Here is a 19959-nt window from a genome sequence, read left to right on the forward strand (position 1 = left end):
GGGGGGGGGAAGCCACTGTAATCCAAAAGCTGTACTTTGGAAATTTATATTTATTAAATAAAAGTTAAAAAAATAAAAAAATAAAAGAAATGCAGGTGATATCATAATCTATGGTGATGAGATAAGCCAAAATTGTGATATCATCAACCTACCATGTGATGTCATAAAAAACTGAGACGTCATAAACCACCATGTGATGTAACTTCCTTCATGGTTTTATAATTTTATTGAGATATCATAATAAATCTTAGGTCATTAAATATTGTGATATCATTAATAACATCTTATAGATGTCATAAACATATCATTGTTATGTCATAAACCAACAATTTTGTTATAATAGTTTCTATGACATAAACCTCTGAAAACATAAACCACCTTTTGATGTCATAATTGTTGAAATAAAGGCACTTCAATGTCATATTCATTGGATGTGATTAACCACATTATTATCCTAATTCAGCCCTTGTGATACAATAATAATTTTATATCATAAAACCTTCACTCTCATAATTTTATGTGATAAAACATCATGCTGGATTTATAAAAAACAGTGTGATGTCATAAGTCACCTTGTGAAGTCATAATTTCAGTGTTATTAAAAGTATTTTATGTCAATTGTGATATCATAAAATCCATTGTGGTGTCATAGGTCAACCAATATTTAGTCTTAATGAATTGTATCATACAGTGATATTGTGATGTCATAATATTTATAATGACATGTACAAGTCTAAAAACCACTGTGAGTTAACCAACATTAGTATGCCATCAACCCACCATTGTGATGTCATGAATCATTGTTTTGTCATAGTCATTTGTAATGTCATAAACCACCTTTGTGAGTCTATCAATTTTAATGTCACAAAAATATTTTGATATTATAGACCAACATTGTGATTATAAAATAAACCATTGTAAGTTCATAAAAAAAATCTGGTAGAATTCAGCAGTGAAGCCATTGAGTCCTGGACTTTTATTTGTTGTGTTGGTCTTTATTACTGATTCAGTCTCTATTTTGATTATTAGTCTGCTTAGATTTTATGTCTTCATGACTCACATTTGGTAAATTGTATGTGTCCAGCAATCTATCCATTTCTTCTAGATTTTTCAATTTTTTGGCACATAGGTCTTTGTAGTTATTCCTGATGATTCTTTTTATCTCTGTGGTGTCAATTGTTACATTTCCTTTTTTACCTCTGATTTATTAATTTTGAGCTCTTCCCTCTTTTTTTGGTTGTTGGTCATGAAACGGTTTTTCAATTTTGGTTATTTTTTCAAAAAAGCAGCTCTTCCTCTCACTGATCTTTTTGTATTTTTTTGTTTCAATTTTGTTTATTTTTTCTCTAATTTTAATTATTTCTTTCCTCCTATTAATTTTGGATTTTTTGCTCTAAGTCCTTGAGATACATTAATAATTCATTTATTTGATGCCTTTCCTATTTCTCTATGCTGGCATGAAATGCTATAAACTTCCCTCTTAAGAATATTTCTACTGTATTCCTGAAGTTTTGATATACTGTATTATATTCATTCATGCCCAGAAATTTTTAGATTTCTCTTTTGATTTCTTCTGTGACCCACTATTTATTCAGGAGCATGTTGGTCAGTCTTTATGTGTTTGCATATGTTCTGGAGATTCTTTAGTTGTTAACTTCCAGCTTCATTCCATTGTGATCAGAACAGATACATGATATGATTTCATTTTTTTTGAATTTGCTGAGACCTGCTTTATGGCCTAGCACATAGTCTATACTAGAAAAGTTCTATATACTGGTGAAAAGAATATGTATTCTGAAACTGTGGGATGAAAAGTTCTGTAGATATCAGTTAGGTCTATTTGTGCTATAGTGTACATTAGCTCTGTTGTTTCTTTGTTATTTCTCTAGTTGATCTATCCATTGATGAAAGTGGGTTGTTGCAGTCCCCAATTACTATTGTCCTGGAGTCTATGTATCCCTTTAGATCCATTAACATTTGTTTTAAACAGCCAGGAGCCCTGCAGTTGTTTGCATATACATTTCTTATAACATTTTTCTATTGAATTGATCCCTTAATCATTATATAGTGCCCTTCTTTGTCTCTTAACAATTTTGGGGTTTTGTCTGATATTGGGATGACTATACCAGCTAGTTTTTGCCTTCCAATGGCATGGAATATCTTTTTTCATCTTTTCACTTTTAGTCAGTAAATATCTTTATTGGTAAGATATGTTCCTTGTAGGCAGCAAATAGATGGGTCTTGCTATTGAATCCATGCAGCCAATCTGTATCTTTTAACTGGAGAGTTGAGGCCTTTTCTATTCAAGGTTACTATTGACAAGTAATAATTTGGCCCTGCCATTTTTCCATAAATATTCATATTATTTCCTTTGTATTTCCTTTGTACTTTTATTGGAGTATTCCCTGCCTTCACATTCTTTTATAGTAATGACTATGTTTCTATGTTTCTGTATGTAGAACATCCTTAAGCATCTTTTGTAAAGTTGGATGAGTGGTGACAAATTGTTTCAATTTCTGTTTGTTATGGAATGTCATTATTTCACCTTCATTCATAAGTGAGAGCTTTGCAGGGTACAGTATTCTGGGTTGACTGTTTTTCTATGATTTGGACTATGTGTATCCATTCTCTCCTGGCCTGTAGGGTTTCTGATGAAAGATCAACTATAAGTCTAATTGCAGATCCCCTGAAAGTAATTTGTTGTTTCTCTCATGCATATTTTAGAATTTTTTCTTTATATGTTACTGTTGAAAATTTGACTCCAGTGTTTCATGGTGAAGATCTTGTCATGTCCGTCAGAAGTTCTATGTTCCTTGTGTACTTAGATGTCACTTCCTTTCCCCAAATTAGGGAAGTTTTCTCTAATTATTTCACTGAGTAGGTCTTCCTATCCATTCTCTCTTTCCATACCTTCAGAAACTCCTAAGACTTTTATATTATGGCCGGCACAATGGCTCAATAGGCTAATCCTCCTCCTGCAGCACCAGCACCCCGGGTTCTAGTCCCAGTCGGGGTGCCGGATTCTGTCCCGGTTGCCCCTCTTCCAGGCCAGCTCTCTGCTGTGGCCCGGGAGTGCAGTGGAGGATGGCCCAAGTGCTTGGACCCTGCACCCACATGGGAGACCAGGAGAAGCACCTGGCTCCTGGCTTCAGATTAGCATGGTGTGCCGGCCGCAGCACGCCGGCCGCAGCGGCCATTGGAGGGTGAACCAATGGTAAAGGAAGAGCTTTCTCTCTGTCTCTCTCTCTTCACTGTCCACTCTGCCTGTCAAAAAAAATTTTTAAAAGACTTTTATATTGGGTCATTTGATAGTATCTCCTAAATCTTCAGCACTGTTTTTTATTTTGTCTAATTTTTTCTTGTTTTTTTCCATCTGTTTTTTGATCTGAGAAATTTCCAAAGATTTGATTATAGCTCAGATGTTCTTTCTTTGGCCTCACTAAGTCTGTGCACTGCGTGGAGTGCAACTTAGATGGGAGACCTGATAAAGTTCCTGGTCCTGGTTTCAGTCTGAACCAGCCCTGGTTTCATTCTCTCTCTCTCTCTTTCTCTGCCTCTCACACACAAACACACAGATACACACCTAGATAGATAGATAGATAGATAGATAGATAGACAGACAGACTGATTGATTGATTGATTGATTGATTTTTTTTCTTCCTCATCTCTTTCCAGTTGGAAGATTGTCATCGCTGCTCCCTGACCATACTTGCACCAATACCCTGACCATACCAATGCACCAATCTGGTGTAATTTCTGGTGTCATTTTCAGATTCCCAGTGGAATCCTAATTCATCATAAAATGAATTTGGTGATAACATTGATTAAGTGACTCAGAGATTCAGCTGCTTGGTTGAGTTCTTGATATTGAGATCTGTTCTTCTCAGTACCCTAGCTCCCAGCTCCCTGGAAGGGTATGGCCTAGTCATTGCATTGATTTTACAAGTGAGCTGAGCTCAGGCAAAGCCCTGCTGTGAATAACATACCTAGCTCCTCATCTGGTGGAACATATCCAGCCAGTTTTCTGTTAATTGGGGCCACTCCTGCTTTGATTTTCAGCTACATTTCTATTTTACAAAGAATATTATTTCATTTGTGAGCCAAGCTATGTCTCATTCATGCTCCAAATGAGGGTCCTTGTTTCTACATCATTCTTATAATCTAACTGGGATAGGCAAGATTGAGGTATCCATGCAGCTTATCAGCAGTTGCATTTACTCATTAATGTTACTCACTCAACTGATTTGACAACATTATTTCAATTGTCTCTGAGTTCTGTTAACTGAGTTTATCCTTCACATTTACCTTGGCTATGCACTTAGATGCTGCACTACTTGAGTAAAGTATGGTCTGCAACTGACTGTCATCAACATCATCCAGGAACATCTTCAGAGGCCCATCCTACATCTGCCGAATCACAGATTGATTCCTGGGAGTGAAGCCCTGGAGGCTGTAACTTAGAATGGTTTTCCTGAGGGTGTTACACATACCCACACTTGATAATTAATGCTCTAGCTAGATTGAGTAGTTCACCTTTGTTGTTTAAAAATAGTGATGTGGAGCTTTACCCTGGACCATTGATCCCAGACACTGGAAGCACAGAATCTTGTTAAATTTTTTGCAGGTAATTATAATGCACAGTTAGTTTTGGAACCATAGATTTGGTCATGTGGTTCTTGACAGGATGATTTTGCTTCCTTAGCAGGAGACAGTTGTCGGTATTGGCAGATTCTTCTGGTTGTCACAATGGAGATATATAATACTGCTGGCAACTGTTAGGGAGATGCTACTAAACATTACAGTGCACAAGCCATCTCTCACAACAAAGATTTAGCTGGCCTCAAAGTCAATAGCATCGAGGATCCCTTCCTCTGACACATTTAGTTTACATTTTTCCATTTAAAGTGTTCTTTAGTAAAATCACCTTCAGGGAATTAGAAAAGGGAGTGTAGAAGGAATCTTGAATATTCTGAAAGCCAAGCACCCAGACAACAAAAACTTTTGTTACTGATTTTCTTAACTTTCTGAGATTGAGCACAGTTGACAAGTAGAAGTAGCCAAAAGGAGAAGCACAAAAATAAAAGAAGTCTTGGGGACATATTTTCTGTACTCGAGTTTTAGCAAACGTTCAGGCTCTCTTGTGTTTCTGAACAATATAAAATATGATCTTGTCCATTTCTTCTTATTTTTTTAACTTTTATTTAATGAATATAAATTTCCAAAGTACAGCTTATGGATTACAATGGCTTCCCCCCGCACAACTTCCCTCCCACCCGCAACCCTCCCCTTCCCCACTCTCTCTCCCCTTCCATTCACATCAAGATTCATTTTCAATTCTCTTTATATACAGAAGATCAGTTTAGCATATATTAAGTAAAGATTTCAACAGTTTGCACCCACATAGAAACACAAAGTGAAAAATACTGTTTGAGTACTAGTTATAGCATTAAACCACAATGTACAGCACATTAAGGACAGAGATCCTACATGAGGAGTAAGTGCACAGTGACTCCTGTTGTTGACTTAACAAATTAACATTCTTGTTTATTGCATCAGTAATTGCCCTAGGCTCTTGTCATGAGTTTCCAAGGCTATGGAAGCCTTTTGAGTTCACTAACTCTGATCATATTTAGACAAGGTCGTAGTCAAAGTGGAAGTTCTCTACTCCCTTCAAAAGTACCTCCTTCTTTGATGAACTGTTATTTCCACTGTGATCTCACTCGCGGAGATCTTTCATTTAGGTCATTTCTTTTTTTGCCAGAGTGTCTTGGCTTTCCATGCCTGAAATACTCTCATGGGCTCTTCAGCCAGATCCAAATGCCTTAATGGCTGATTCTGAGGCCAGAGTGCTGTTTAGGACATCCGCCATTCTATGAGTCTGCTGTGTATCTCACTTCCCATGTTGGATCGCTCTCTCCCTTTTTTATTCTATCAGTTAGTATTTGCAGACACTATTCTCCTTTATGTGATCCCTTTGGCTCTTAGTTCTATCATTATGATCAATTGTGAACAGAAATTGATCACTTAGACTAGTGCAATGGCATTGGTACATGCCACCTTGATGGGATTGAATTGGAATCCCCTGGTATGTTTCTAACTCTACCATTTGGGGCAAGTCAGCTTGAGCATGTCCCAAATTGTACATCTCTTCCCTCTCTTGTTCCCACTCATATTTAACAGGGATCACTTTTCAGTTAAGTTTCAACACTTAAGAATAACTGTGTATTAATTACAGAATAAAACCAATAGTATTAAGTAGAACAAACAAACAAAAATACTAAGAGGGATAACATATTAAGCTGTTCATCAACAGTCAGGGTAAGGGCTGATCAATCACTGTTCCTCACAGTGTCCCTTTCACTTCAACAGGTTTTCTTTTTTGTGGTCAATTAGTTGTCACTGATCAGGGAGCACATATGATATTTGTCCCTTTGGGACTGGCTTATTTCACTCAGCATAATGTTTTCTAGATTCCTCCATTTTATTGCAAATGACCGGATTTCATTTTTTTTTACTGCTGTATAGTATTCTATAGAGTACTAGAGTACCTGTCCCATAATTTCTTTATCCAGTCTACTGTTGATGGGCATTTAGGTTGATTCCAGGTCTTAGCTAATGTGAATAGAGCTGCAATAAACATTAAGGTGCAGACTGTTTTTTTTTTTTTTTGTTTCCGAATTTAGTTTCCTTTGGGTAAATTCCAAGGAGTGGGATGGATGGGTTGAATGGTAGAGTTATATTTAGGTTTCTGAGTAATCTCCAGACAGACTTCCATAGTGACTTTACCAGTTGCATTCCCACCAACAGTGGGTTAGTTTCCCTTTTCCCCACATCCTCACCAGCATCTGTTGTTGGTAGATTTCTGAATGTGAGCCATTCTAACCGGGGTGAGGTGAAACCTCATTGTGGTTTTGATTTGCATTTCCCTGATTGCTAATGACCTTGAACATTTTTTCATGTGCCTGTTGGCCATTTGGATTTCCTCTTTTGAAAAATGTCTATTGAGGTCCTTGGCCCATCTCTTAAGTGGGTTGTTTGTTTTGTTGTTGTGGAGTTTCTTGATTTCTTTGTAGATTCTGGTTACCAACCCTTTATCTGTAGCATAGTTTGCAAATATTTTTTCCCATTCTGTCGATTGCCTCTTCACTTTCCTGACTGTTTCTTTTGCAGTACAGAAACTTCTCAATTTGATGCAATCCCAGTAGTTAATTTTGGCTTTGACTGCCTGTGCCTCCAGGGTCTTTTCTAGGAAGTCTTTTTAGGTGCCAATATTTTGCAGGGTTTCTCCAATGTTCTCTAATAATTTGATGGTGTTGAGCTGTAGATTTAGGTCTTTAGTCCATGTTGAGTGGATTTTTGTGTAAGGTGTAAGGTAGGGGTCTTGCTTCATGCTTCTGCACGTGGAAATCCAGTTTTCCCAGCACCATTTATTGAATAGACTGTCCTTGCTCCAGGAATTGGTTTTGGATCCTTGATCAAATATAAGTTGGCTGTAGATGTTTGGGTTGATTTCTGGTGTTTCAATTCTGTTCCATTGGTCTATCCATCTGTTTCTGTACTAGTACCATGCTGTTTTGATAACAATTGCCCTGTAGTATGTCCTGAAACCTGGTATTGTGATGCCTCCAGGTTTGTTTTTGTTGTACAAGATTGCTTTAGCTATTTGCGATCTCCTGTGTCTCCATATGAATTTCAGCATCATTTTCCAGATCTGAGAAGAATGTCTTCAGTATCTTGATAGGTATTGCATTGAATCTATAAATTGCTTTTGGGAGAATGGACATTTTGATGATGTAGATTCTTCCCATCCATGAGCATGAGGATTTTTCCATTTTTTGGTATCCTCTTCTATTTGTTTTTTTAAGATTTTGTAATTCTCATCATAGAGATCTTTAATGTCCTTGGTTAAGTTGATTCCAAGGTATTTGATTGTTTTTGTAGCTATTGTGAATGCGATTGATCTTAGCAGTTCTTTCTCAGCTGTGGCATTGCCTGTGTATATATGCCTACAGAAATGAAAAAAAGCAGGTGTAGCCATATTAATATCAGACAAAATCAACTTTAACACAAAAACTGTTAAGAGAGACAAAGAGGGACACTATATAATGATTAAGGGTTCAATTCAGCAGGAAGATGTAACTATTATAAATGTATATGCACCTAATTACAGGGCACCAGTTTATCTAAAAGATTCGTTAAGGGACTTAAAGGGAGACTTAGACCCCAATACAATAGTACTGGGGGACTTCAATACTCCACTCTCAGAAATAGATTAACTGGACAAACAATCAACAAGGAAACTGTGGATTTAATCAACACTATTGCCCAAATGGATCTAACAGATATCTACAGAACTTTCAATCCTACACTTAAAGATTTTACATTCTTTTCAGCAGTGCATGGAACCTTCTCTAGGATTGACCACATACTAGGCCATAAAGCAAGTCTCAGCAAATTTAAAAGAATTAGAATCATACCATGCAGCTTCTCAGACCACAGTGGAATGAAGGTGGAAATTAGCAACTCAGGAGTCCCTAGAGAGTATGCAAACACATGGAGACTGAACAACATGCTCCTGAATGAACACTGGTTCACAGAAGAAATCAAAAGAGAAATCAAAAACTTTCTGGAAGTAAATGAGGATAACAACACAACATATCAAAACTTATGGGATACGGCAAAAGCAGTGTTGAGAGGAAAGTTTATAGCAATAGGTGCCTATATCAAGAAATTGGAAAGGCACCAAATAAATGAGCTTTCAACGCATCTCAAGGATCTAGAAAAACTGCAGCAAACCAGATCCAAATCTAGTAGGAGAAGATAAATAATTAAAATCAGAGAAGAAATCAACAGGATTGAATCCAAAAAAAAATTGCAAAAATCAGCCAAGCGAAGAGCTGGTTTTTTGAAAAAATAAACAAAATTGACACCCCATTGGCCAAACTAACTAAAAAAAAGAAGAGAAAAGACCCAAATCAATAAAATCAGAGATGAAAAAGGAAACGTAACAACAGACACCACAGAAATAAAAAGAATCATCAGAAATTACTACAAGGACTTGTATGCCAGCAAACAGGAAAACCTATCAGAAATGGATAGATTCCTGGACACAAGCAATCTACCTAAATTGAACCATGATGACATAGAAAACCTAAATATACCCATAACTGAGACAGAAATTGAAACAGTAATAAAGGCCCTCCCAACAAAGAAAAGCCCAGGACCAGATGGATTCACTGCTGAATTCTACGGGACATTTAAAGAAGAACTAACTCCAATTCTTCTCAAACTATTCAGAACAATCGAAGAAGAGGGAATCCTCCCAAATTCTTTCTATGAAGCCAGCATCACCTTAATCCCTAAGCCAGAGAAAGATGCAGCATTGAAAGAAAATTACAGGCCGGCGCTGTGGCTCACTAGGCTAATCCTCCGCCTTGCGGCGCCAGCACACCAGGTTCTAGTCCTGGTTGGGGCACCGGATTCTGTCCCGGTTGCCCCTCTTCCAGGCCAGCTCTCTGCTGTGGCCCGGGAGTGCAGTGGAGGATGGCCCAGGTCCTTGGGCCCTGCACCCCATGGGAGACCAGGACAAGTACCTGGCTCCTGCCATCAGATCAGCGTGGTGTGCTGGCCGCAGCGTGCTGGCCGCGGCGGCCATTGGAGGGTGAACCAACGGCAAAGGAAGACCTTTCTCTCTGTCTCCTTCTCTCTCACTGTCCACTCTGCCTGTCAAAATATAAAAAAAAACTAAAAAAAAGAAAGAAAATTACAGACCAATATCCCTGATGAACATAGACGCAAAAATCCTCAATAAAATTTTCGCCAATAGAATACAACAACACATCAGAAAAATCATCCACCCAGACCAAGTGGGATTTATCCCTGGAATGCAGGGATGTTTCAATGTTCACAAATCAATCAATGTGATACACCACATTAACAAACAGCAGATGAAAAACCATATCATTATCTCAATAGATGCAGAGAAAGCATTCGATAAAATTCAACACCCTTTCATGATGAAAACTCTAAGCAAATTGGGTATAGAAGGAACATTCCTCAATATAACCAAAGCAATTTATGAAAAACCCACGGCCAGCATCCTATTGATTGGGGAAAACTTGGAAGCATTTCCACTGAGATCTGGCACCAGACAGGGATGCCCACTCTCACCATTGCTATTCAATATAGTTCTGGAAGTTTTAGCCAGAGCCATCAGGCAATAAAAAGAAATTAAAGGGATACAAATTGGGAAGGAAGAAGTCAAACTATCCCTCTTTGCAGACGATATGATCCTTTATTTAGGGGATCCAAAGAACTCTACTAAGAGACTATTGGAACTCATAAAAGAGTTTGGCAAAGTAGCAGGATATAAAATCAATGCACAAAAATCAACAGCCTTTGTATACACATTTCTTCTTATTATTAAATATATATTTTCCAATATATTCTCTCTTCAATTAATTACACTAATCTTTTTGCTTTATTTTTACAGTATAAGGAAAAAAGCGGAGCATGAGTCTGAAATCCAATCTTTGTTGAAACTGAAGTCAAAAAATAATGATTATCTCAAACAGCTCTACATGGAGGCTTATCACATCAGTGCTGTTTACCACCTCATCAAACAGAAAACAGAAGAATTGGATGATAAAATAGCAGAAGTGAGAAGAAGATTCAAGGTGTGTATTTTTGTGTTCTTATTGGTTATGGAAAAAAAAGAGTAATTAAGCTGAATTTTATTGATTTAGCCTTGATAGATTTTAATATAAGGCCTAATAGTCTTTTCAAAATCACTTCTGATCAGTCAGAAAAAAAAGTCATCTCTCTCCAAAGGCCCAGCTTGAAGAGGATAAGGGCTCAAGGTGGCTAATCAACCTCTTTTTTGCTGTTATCACCCTTAAACTCTGGAAGGACCAGAAGTGTGGAGCTTCGCTTAGGTTCATCTTGTATACCTAACACTTAACAGTTCTGCCTATGGTAGAAAAAATAGTTTGAGACGCATCCTGGTACCTGTTATGTAATATAAGAATAGGGAGTACCTACTTCTGGCCTGTAAGTCACTGGTTAGTAGAGCATCAGACCCTTTGTATAACACAGTGCTGCAGAAAGAACTGCCCACGCACCTTAAACCTACCACTCCTAAATGAAGAACATGATGGATAACTACTCTTACCCATACTTGTTGAGATTGGCAAAGTCAGACCCATTTGACTGCACCTGGAAGCCCACTTTGACTCTTTTCTTTCATCACAAGTCACACACCTATCCTTCTCTCAGCTTTGAGATTTTCTTACTAAAGATTTATGGGCATAAAATTACCCAGAAAATATAATTTATAACCTCTGCCCCATACCTGTTGCTAGCACTGTCTTCAGTAAAGGCTTTCCTTTGGGATACCGAAATTGAGAACACGTGGATTGTCTTCCAGTAAATGTTTCCATTCTGAGAAATTGGGGTATTGCTCCCACATTGAATTAACCTATCTAATTGACTTGGTGTAGTGTGGTTATGTCCCTCTCAAGGGTTGGTCAATGAGTTTGTCCTATCATTCATGTTCCAATATGAAGAGACGACAAATACTATGCATAGTAAAAATTGAAGACTTTAAAATATGAGGATTATGATTATATATGTGATGGCATAGACAATATTACTGTAGATGGTGTTTATGACTTAAAATGTTTTCTATTAATATTTGTTTTTCTATGGCCATCGATTTATTTTCATGAGGATACTAATGTAGACATCATTATCCAGTTATTTGACCATTTACCCATGTATTTTAACATGTTTTTCAATTAAGAGATACTCTTGTTATCATTTACGTTTTTCACTATACCTGTCACAAACTACATTTAATTCTTCACACATAGTGCTTCATTTATCTGAGGCACTCACTTAGTAAAAGAGATGTTGCATTGTATTATTTTTTAGAGATTTTTCTAGTTGCCATAAAGTAGAATTTATAGATTTAAGTATAAGCTTTATATTACCACACTGTACTTACTTAGCCAACCCAAAATGGAATGTTCCCCTTTCTGTCTTAATTCATGCCCAACTGAAGAATGTGCGTCTCATGTCCTTCCCTGCCCCCTGGGAGCTGAGAAGTCACTGGAAAGAAGCAACAGAAAGAAACCACAGCACTTAGGAACCACTGACAATTGCTGACCACTCTGCTGCTTATTTCTGAGCCTAAATACATGTACATATGCGTATCTGCAGCACAGCAGCACTGTATTAAAAATAAACCTGTAGATTATCCTTGGATAATTCAGATTTATAGTAATTCAAGTTAGTAGTTTCTGTCTGTGTACTGGCCCTATTGTCTAATTAACTGATTGATAAAATCTGCATCACGCTTTGTGTCTGGGCATCATGATCTCCATGTAGCCAAGATTCTATATTTGTTTATCCCAGTCTGAAATTAGTCAATAATCCATGTAACTCAGCAATACTGCTCCAGGGGTAGTGCTGAGAAATAATCTTCAGAAGCCCTAGAAGTAGGATTTAAGAATTATGTTCCATTGAGGTAATGCATAAAATGCCATATCAGCTTTAGGCAATTTTTTTTTAAAAAAATTAGTTTATTATATTAAGTTTTATTTATTACAGAATAATAAAATACAGATAGAAAGAGAGACATCTCCCATCCACTGGCTTATCTCCCCCATAAATTCCTGGCATCAGCTGGGGCTGGGCCAGGCCAGGTCAATGCCAGGAGCCACTCAATACAAACACTGAGCTATCACCTGCTGCTTCCCAGAGTATGCATTAGATGGAAGGCAGAATTGGGAGGGGAGCTGGGGATTTGAATACCTGCACTCCAGTATGGGACGTGAAAATCCTAACTGGAGTCCCAACTACTAGGCCAAATGCCTGTACTGGATTTTAGGCATTTTAGTATTAGTAGCAATCACAAACCATCAATGATATGTAGCAATTTCTCAAATTTTATAGCTATAACAGATGATTTGTCTTGATCTTTCCAAATTTCAATCCCAATAACTCAGCTATTCAGAAAAAGAGGTGTTTGGTCAAATCCCAGGATCAAATGAGCTAATTGGGATAGCAGATAAGTCAGTAGAACATGTATTCAATTATGGTGATGATGAAATGAACAGGAAACCATCATGAATTGTTTTTAAGAATGCAACATTATAAAAAAAATGAAATCTTTCACCAGATGTTAAGTACTTTTCAATACTTCAGTTGAAGCAAACTGCATAGTCTCAGCTTTTCTTCCTGAATGTTGTAGAACACAGTGTTATGCATACCTAGTTTATGTTGGACACTTTTCCATGTTAGTTTAATGTTTAAGTTAATTAATGTTCACTGTGCTGTGCAGTTGTTATTAACATATTTATTTTGGGAGTTGAAGAAATTTTCCCAAAGTTGCCTAGTTCTAACTCTGTAGAGTTTGGGGACCAGGATATCTGATGCCAAACTTGGAATAAGTTATGAGACACCAGACATGTATCTGACAAACAGTTATGCCAAGCTCAGAACTTGGAAACATTTAAGTTAGGAGGTCATTCTTTTTTGATGCTAGAAAAAGACAGAGTACTATTTTCTTTTTATTTGAGTTTTTATTTTTATTTTTTGAGCTTTTCCTGATACTTTAGTTTTCATGTTAATGTAATATTAATATAAGGAGAACAGGCTCAGTGTAGTTCGTAGATGTAATTCTAAGAATATAATGATATTTCCTTCCTCCCTGTCTTCCTTTCTGCTTTCTTCCTTCCTGTACAGTTTTTGAGATAATATAATTTTAATTAACATTACAGCCAATGCCTTCCTGCTCCACTAAATAAAAAAATTCAGCAAGTAAAAAGTAAAAGGATCTTAGATCAGCAGTAATACAGGCAAGGGCAATAAACAATCAAATGGAAAGATGATCATTTCACCCATATACAATAAATATTAGAATAATCAGATCATTGAAACTAAGGTAGTTTAACATTCTTAACCATTGGTTTGACAAACTTATAAAACACAGTTTGAAAAACATATTTGCAATACTGATATACATGGACATTTCTTTTTTGTTTTTTATGTTGTGATTTTTGTTTTCTTTTTTTAATTATAGCTCCCAAATTTTGGGGAGAACACATGGATTTGTTTTTCTGTATCTGGCTTATTTCACTCAACATGATATTCTTCAGTTTCATCCATTTTAATGCAAATGGTAGAATTTCATTCTTTTTATAGACAATTAATATTCTGTTGTATACAAATACCACATTTTCTTTTTTTTCTTTAACCTAGATACTTTTTATGTAAGTTATAGAAACTTCATGTATTTCATAAGTACAACTTTAGGAACAATGATTCTTCCCACCCTGTGCACCCTTCCACCCACACTCCCACCCTTCTTCTTCCTCCTTTTCTTATTCCCGTTCTTATATTTATTAAGATTTATTTTCAGTTAACTTTCTACACATAAGATTAGCTCTATACTAAGTAAAGAGTTCAACAAATAGTATAAAAAAAAAGGTCCCTCAACAGTCCAGACAAGCTGTTCAATGGCATCACATCTCAAAGTGTCAATTTCAATTGTGTAGATTAACTTTTAGGTTCTCTATTAGTTACCTCAGATCAATAAGAACATATGGTATTTGTCCTGTTGTGACTGGCTTGTAAGTATAATGTTTTCCAGTTGTATCCATTTTGTTACAAATGACAGGATTTCATTGTTTTGTTTTTAACCACTCTATAGTATTCCATGGTGTACATATCCCATAATTTCTTTACTCAGTCTTTAGTTGGCAGACATTTGGGTTGATTCCACATCTTAGCTATTGTAAATTGAGTTGCAATAAATGTGGGGGTACATGTAACTCTTCCATATGCTGATTTCATTTCCCTTGGGTGAATTCCCAGGAGTGGGATGGCTGGGTCATATGGTAGGCCTATATTCAGATTTCTGGGCTGTCTTCATACTGTCTTCCACAGTGGCTGTATCAGCTTACATTCCCACCAACAGTGGATTAGGGTGCCTTTTTCCCCAGATCCTTGCCAGGATTTGTTGTCCATTGATTTCTGTGTGAAAGCCATTCTGACTGGGATGAGGTGAAACCTCAATGTGATTTTGATTTGCATTTTCTTGATGGTTAGTGATTCTGAGCATTTTTTCATGTCTCTTTTGGCTGTTTGGATTTCCTCTTTTGAAAAAGGCCTGCTTAAGTTCTCTGCCCATTTCTTAACTGGGTTGTTTATTTTGTTCTTAGAATGATCTAGTTCAAAATCATCCAGCTTGTGATTTTGGAGTTTATAGGTCTATGACTTTTCATGAGAACTGTTTCAAGTATTTTAACCAATCCCAAACCATGCTTTAGGGAGAAATCTTGACCTTCCTTTTCGATACCACAGCAGTCCCCTGTTGCTGTGGTTTTGCTTTCCATAGTGTCAGTTAACCACACTCAAGTGTGGTCTTGACAGTATTAAATGGAAAACTCTAGAAATAAATGAAAAGTTTCACATCATCCCGAGTAGCATGATTAAATCTCACAATGTTTCAGTTGTCTCCGCCAGCACACAGATCATTGCTTTGTCCAGAACGTGCGCTCAGTATGCACTACCCACCCATTAGTCACTTTAGGTAGTTGTGATCAGATTGATGCCATGGTTTCTCAGTGTGTAGGCCCAAGTAATATTTCTTTTGTTTATTTGTTTGCTTTTAGATTTATTTTATTTATTTGAAAGTTACAGAGAGAGGTGGAGACAGAGACAGAGAGGTCCTCCATCCACTGGTTCACTCCCCAAATGGCTGCGAAGACTGGAGCTGAGTCCATCTGAAGCCAGGAATGAGTTCCTCCAGGTCTCTCACATGGGTGCACGGCCCCAAGCACCTGGGCCATCCTCTGCTGCTTTGCCAGGTGCATTAGCAGAAAACTTCATCAGAAGTGGAACAGCCAGGACTTGAACTGGTACCCATAAGGGATGCCTGTGCTGCAGGCTAGGACTTTAACCCACTGTTCCACAATGCCGCCCCTCCCCCCCAGGAATCCTTATGCTAATTAATTATGGCACCAAAGGACAAAGGTAGTGATGCTGGTAATTTTATTACAGTGCATTTTTATTTTGTTTTTATTGTTAGCTATTGTCAACCTCATACTATGCTTAATTTATAAATTAAACTTCATCATGGGTGTGTACCAACATGAAAAAAAATCATGAAGTATGATGCTACCCAGTTTCAGGCATGCCTGAAAGCATTGAAACAGGTCCATCACAGATAAGCGGGACGACTATACTTGTTCACCTCTGAAAGCGATCCCATAGACTCTTCATTTGAGTAAAGTGGAAGTCAGAACCTTCTTTAAAACTTTCCTGGAGGACTAATTTCTGCTGATAAAGACCTTTGTGTGGCATCTTTAGTTCAATCAGCATAGCAAAGTAGCTCTAACAAACTAGAGCTTAGTTCACTAACTTTTATTCTGAAGCATTTGTGCCTCGTAGTGAGTCAGGTCTAGATTCTTATCTGTATACAACAGCCTTTTTTGAGTTATGAATCGATATTACATCCTTGGCTTCTAATAAACAATGGTTACAGTAATGGCAAAATTGACCATTGCTGCTTGGTTTTTCAAATCTGTTAGAGAACTGGTCATGTTGTTAAGATGGTCAAAACCAACCTATGCAGCTACTTTACCTGATTTCAGTACTAAGGGAAAATTAATTTTATTGATAATGCTATATTCCTTCTGTGTTAAAAATTAAACCTTTTTTGAACCTTCCTGTTTCTCTTTGATGCAAGCAGCCTAGAAGCTCAGTCATTTATGCTGCCCGTCTCTAGTATAATCACTCTCCTTCATCGTTCCACATATCTGTAATTACAACTTGGATCATGCATGCTTTTGCTTTTGTTTAATTGTTCTTATTATTATTTGGAAGGCAGTGTTACAGAGAGAGAGGGAGAGTCAGAGATCTTCCATCTGCTAGTTTACTCCCCAAATGGCCGCAACAGCCAGGGCTGTGCCAGGCTGAAGCCAGGAGCCAGGAGCTTTATCAAGGTGTCCCACATGGGTGCAGTGGCCCAAGCGCTTGGACTGTCTGCTGCTGCTTTCTGAGGTGCATTGGCAGGGACCTGGATTGGAAGTACAGCAGCCAGGACACGAACCGGTTGCCCATATGGGATGCCAATGTTGTAGGCGGTGGCTTGCCTCACTATGCCACAACACTGTGCCCGTTTCACTTTTTTTTTTTTTTTTAACTTATGAAGAATCTTCTGTACCCCCTTCACAGCAGAATACATTGCTAAAATTGAGTGAAAAGGAAGCTGTTAAATGCAATACTGGGAATGTCTATTTATGTTAGTGGGAAGTGGTTCTTGGGGAGATGGGCAACAGAAACAGTGTGAGGAGAGAGTGGGTTCTACGTCACAGATGACTGGAGTGTGTGTGCTTAGTTAAGCACTGGAGAAGTTCAGTTTCCTGACATGTATTTGCAGGAGTGCATAACCCTGAACAACATGGTAAGAGGAAAGCACTGGGCAATCATGGATGCTGATCATGCAAAACATTTGAGGACATGGTTAAACGTCATGGCATTTGCTGTAAAGAACATGTGGGAGAATAATTTCCTTCTCTGTGGTCCTGGGTCCAGTGCTTTGTTTGCCTGAAAACAGGCAGTAAATTGACTTCAGTATTTCCATTTAATTCTTGGAACTTTCTGCTTTTTTTCTCCCTTTTCCTTGGCAGTAACATTTGGGCTGAAAGAGTATGGAAGTTAGAGTTAGGTGTTTCTTAATTTGAATCCTGGCTCTGTTAATTGTTTGCTGTGTGAATATTGAGAATACATTTAACCTTTCCTTAGTCAGAGTTTCTCAATTCTTATGTGAATATAATAATACCCTCACTGTACTTCTGTGTACAGAAATAAATAAATCACATTTCATATAAAACATTTCACCTGGAGCCTTGTAAATAATGCATCCTCAAAAGTATTATGCACAAACAATGTAACATTCCACATAGGCATGAGATAGTCTTTAAAATCTGACTTCCACTTTTTGAGTCTGTCTCCTGATACATGTGATAAATGGAAATTCTAAACAACGTACTGGAAGTAATAACAGGCCTTAGGAAAATTGCTTTATATCTGTTATCATCTTTTATCTCCCACAATAATTTTCTAGAAAAGAATGCAATGTTATCTCAATTAGTGTATGTGATAACTAATATTTAGTAATGGTAGCTCAGTAGTGATGTTGCAACTCATCTGTGTGGAAATATCCAACCTAGGGTAAATCTGGACTTTTCTGGAAAGCAGTTGGTCAGTAGAGCTAAAGCACTTTAAATCCGTTCATCATCTGTAACTCAGTAGCATTATTTCTAAAAATAGAATTTCAAGAAATTAGCCAGCTAACAAAGCCAATGGAGATGTACATTTTGAGCTGTTTGTAATTACTTATCTAACAGCCACCAGGAAATACAGCCCGTGAGGCAACGACGGTGGTGGCTTTGTATGCACTGCTGTATCTTCCATGCTGAAAGCATGCAGGGAATGAAGTAGCTACTGAGTGTTCATGAAAACTATGACTAGGCAGTTGTACACTATGGTAGGAAAATTTAGATATGCGAACTTCTCAAGAATAGAATGTTGGTAAAATATATGAATATCATGAGAAATTGTAAATTAATTCAAAAAGGGATCCTAAAACACTGACAGGACTTTTGCTTTTTTCAGTGGTGGAGACTGACTCTTCCAAAGATAACCACTTTAAATGGAGAACCCAAAAAAGAAATTAGACCAAAAAGCCATGGTGCATATCTGTGGGTTTGAGGATTCAGACTAATTTAAATTTTTTTAACTTTTATTTAATGAATATAAATTTCCAAAGTACAGCTTATGGATTACAATGGCTTCCCCCCCGTAACTTCCCTCCCACCCACAACCCTCCCCTTTCCCTCTCCCTCCCCCCTTCCATTCACATCAAGATTCATTTTCAATTCTCTTTATATACAGAAGATCAGTTTAGCATACATTAAGTAAAGATTTCAACAGTTTGCACCCACATAGAAACACAAAGTGAAAAATACTGTTTGAGTACTATATTGCTATACTAGTTATAGCATTAAATCACAATGTACAGCACCAGACTAATTTAATTTTTTATACTTTTCCAATGTTTCTACTTAACAGAACCTCCACATATTCCTTCCAAAAAAAAAAAAAAAAAAAAAGAGAGACAAAACCATGTCTTACATTATTTATAGATAGAATGAGGTCAAACTGCCACACAGACTTTCTGCTAGAGCCCTGGCCACCAGACGTGTCATAAAAATGCGCAGCCACAGCCATCACTGCCCCGCCCCACTAGTTCAGTCCATCTCAGTTATTTGCACAAATCTCAAACTTGTCTTTAAGATTTTTGAGTCTTTTCCTTTCCTAATCTCAAGCCTTACCTAACAGGATTTCTACATCTGAGTTCGTAGTACTGTCCTTGGAAAGTGAACAGATGCTATTTCCTTGATTCAGAGCTTAGATCTGTTTACAGTTAACATTTATTTCCTTTTTCTCTTTGAGAGTAGGTCCACCCCTTCGTCTACTCTTGGCTGTCGTTGGTCCTGGTACAGGAGTCTCTTCCTCTAGAATGGCTCTCTGCTGCCACCTCCTGGTTGGTGGCTGCTAAAACCAGACAGCAGGTCGAGGGTGATTGTGTGAGTTCTTTCTCAGCCTCTGAGATGCTGTCACAACCTCTCAAAGCTGTTCAAAGCGATCTTTTGATCGCTTTTATTCTTTTTCTCAAAAACAGAATCAAGTGATTGTGACAGAGCCCTTATGGCCTGCAAAGTTTAAAATATTTCCTATGTTGCCCTTCGCAGAAATATGTGCTAACCCCTGATCTAAAGAATACAGGAACAGACAATGTAAGGAGCAGCCGCTGCCTAGAGGGCCAGGCCAGGACACAGGTGCAGGGTGCTGCCCTAGAGCACAGTGGGGACGTAGTGGAGAGGGTAT

General features: G+C 37.6%; 1 protein-coding gene across 1 annotated transcript in view; it reads left to right on the forward strand.

Annotated features, from left to right (window-relative positions):
• Nucleotides 1–19959, forward strand: part of CCDC178 (coiled-coil domain containing 178) — a 501523-nt gene that overhangs the window by 191455 nt on the left and 290109 nt on the right. The window contains exon 14 of the mRNA XM_089305201.1: nt 10493–10676. Coding sequence (XP_089161327.1) covers nt 10493–10676 — 184 coding nt within the window. The remainder of the gene's footprint in view (nt 1–10492; nt 10677–19959) is intronic.

This window comes from Oryctolagus cuniculus, chromosome 10 (assembly GCF_051225735.1).
Source record: "Oryctolagus cuniculus isolate XC-2025 breed Fujian yellow rabbit chromosome 10, ASM5122573v1, whole genome shotgun sequence".
NCBI lineage: Eukaryota > Metazoa > Chordata > Mammalia > Lagomorpha > Leporidae > Oryctolagus > Oryctolagus cuniculus.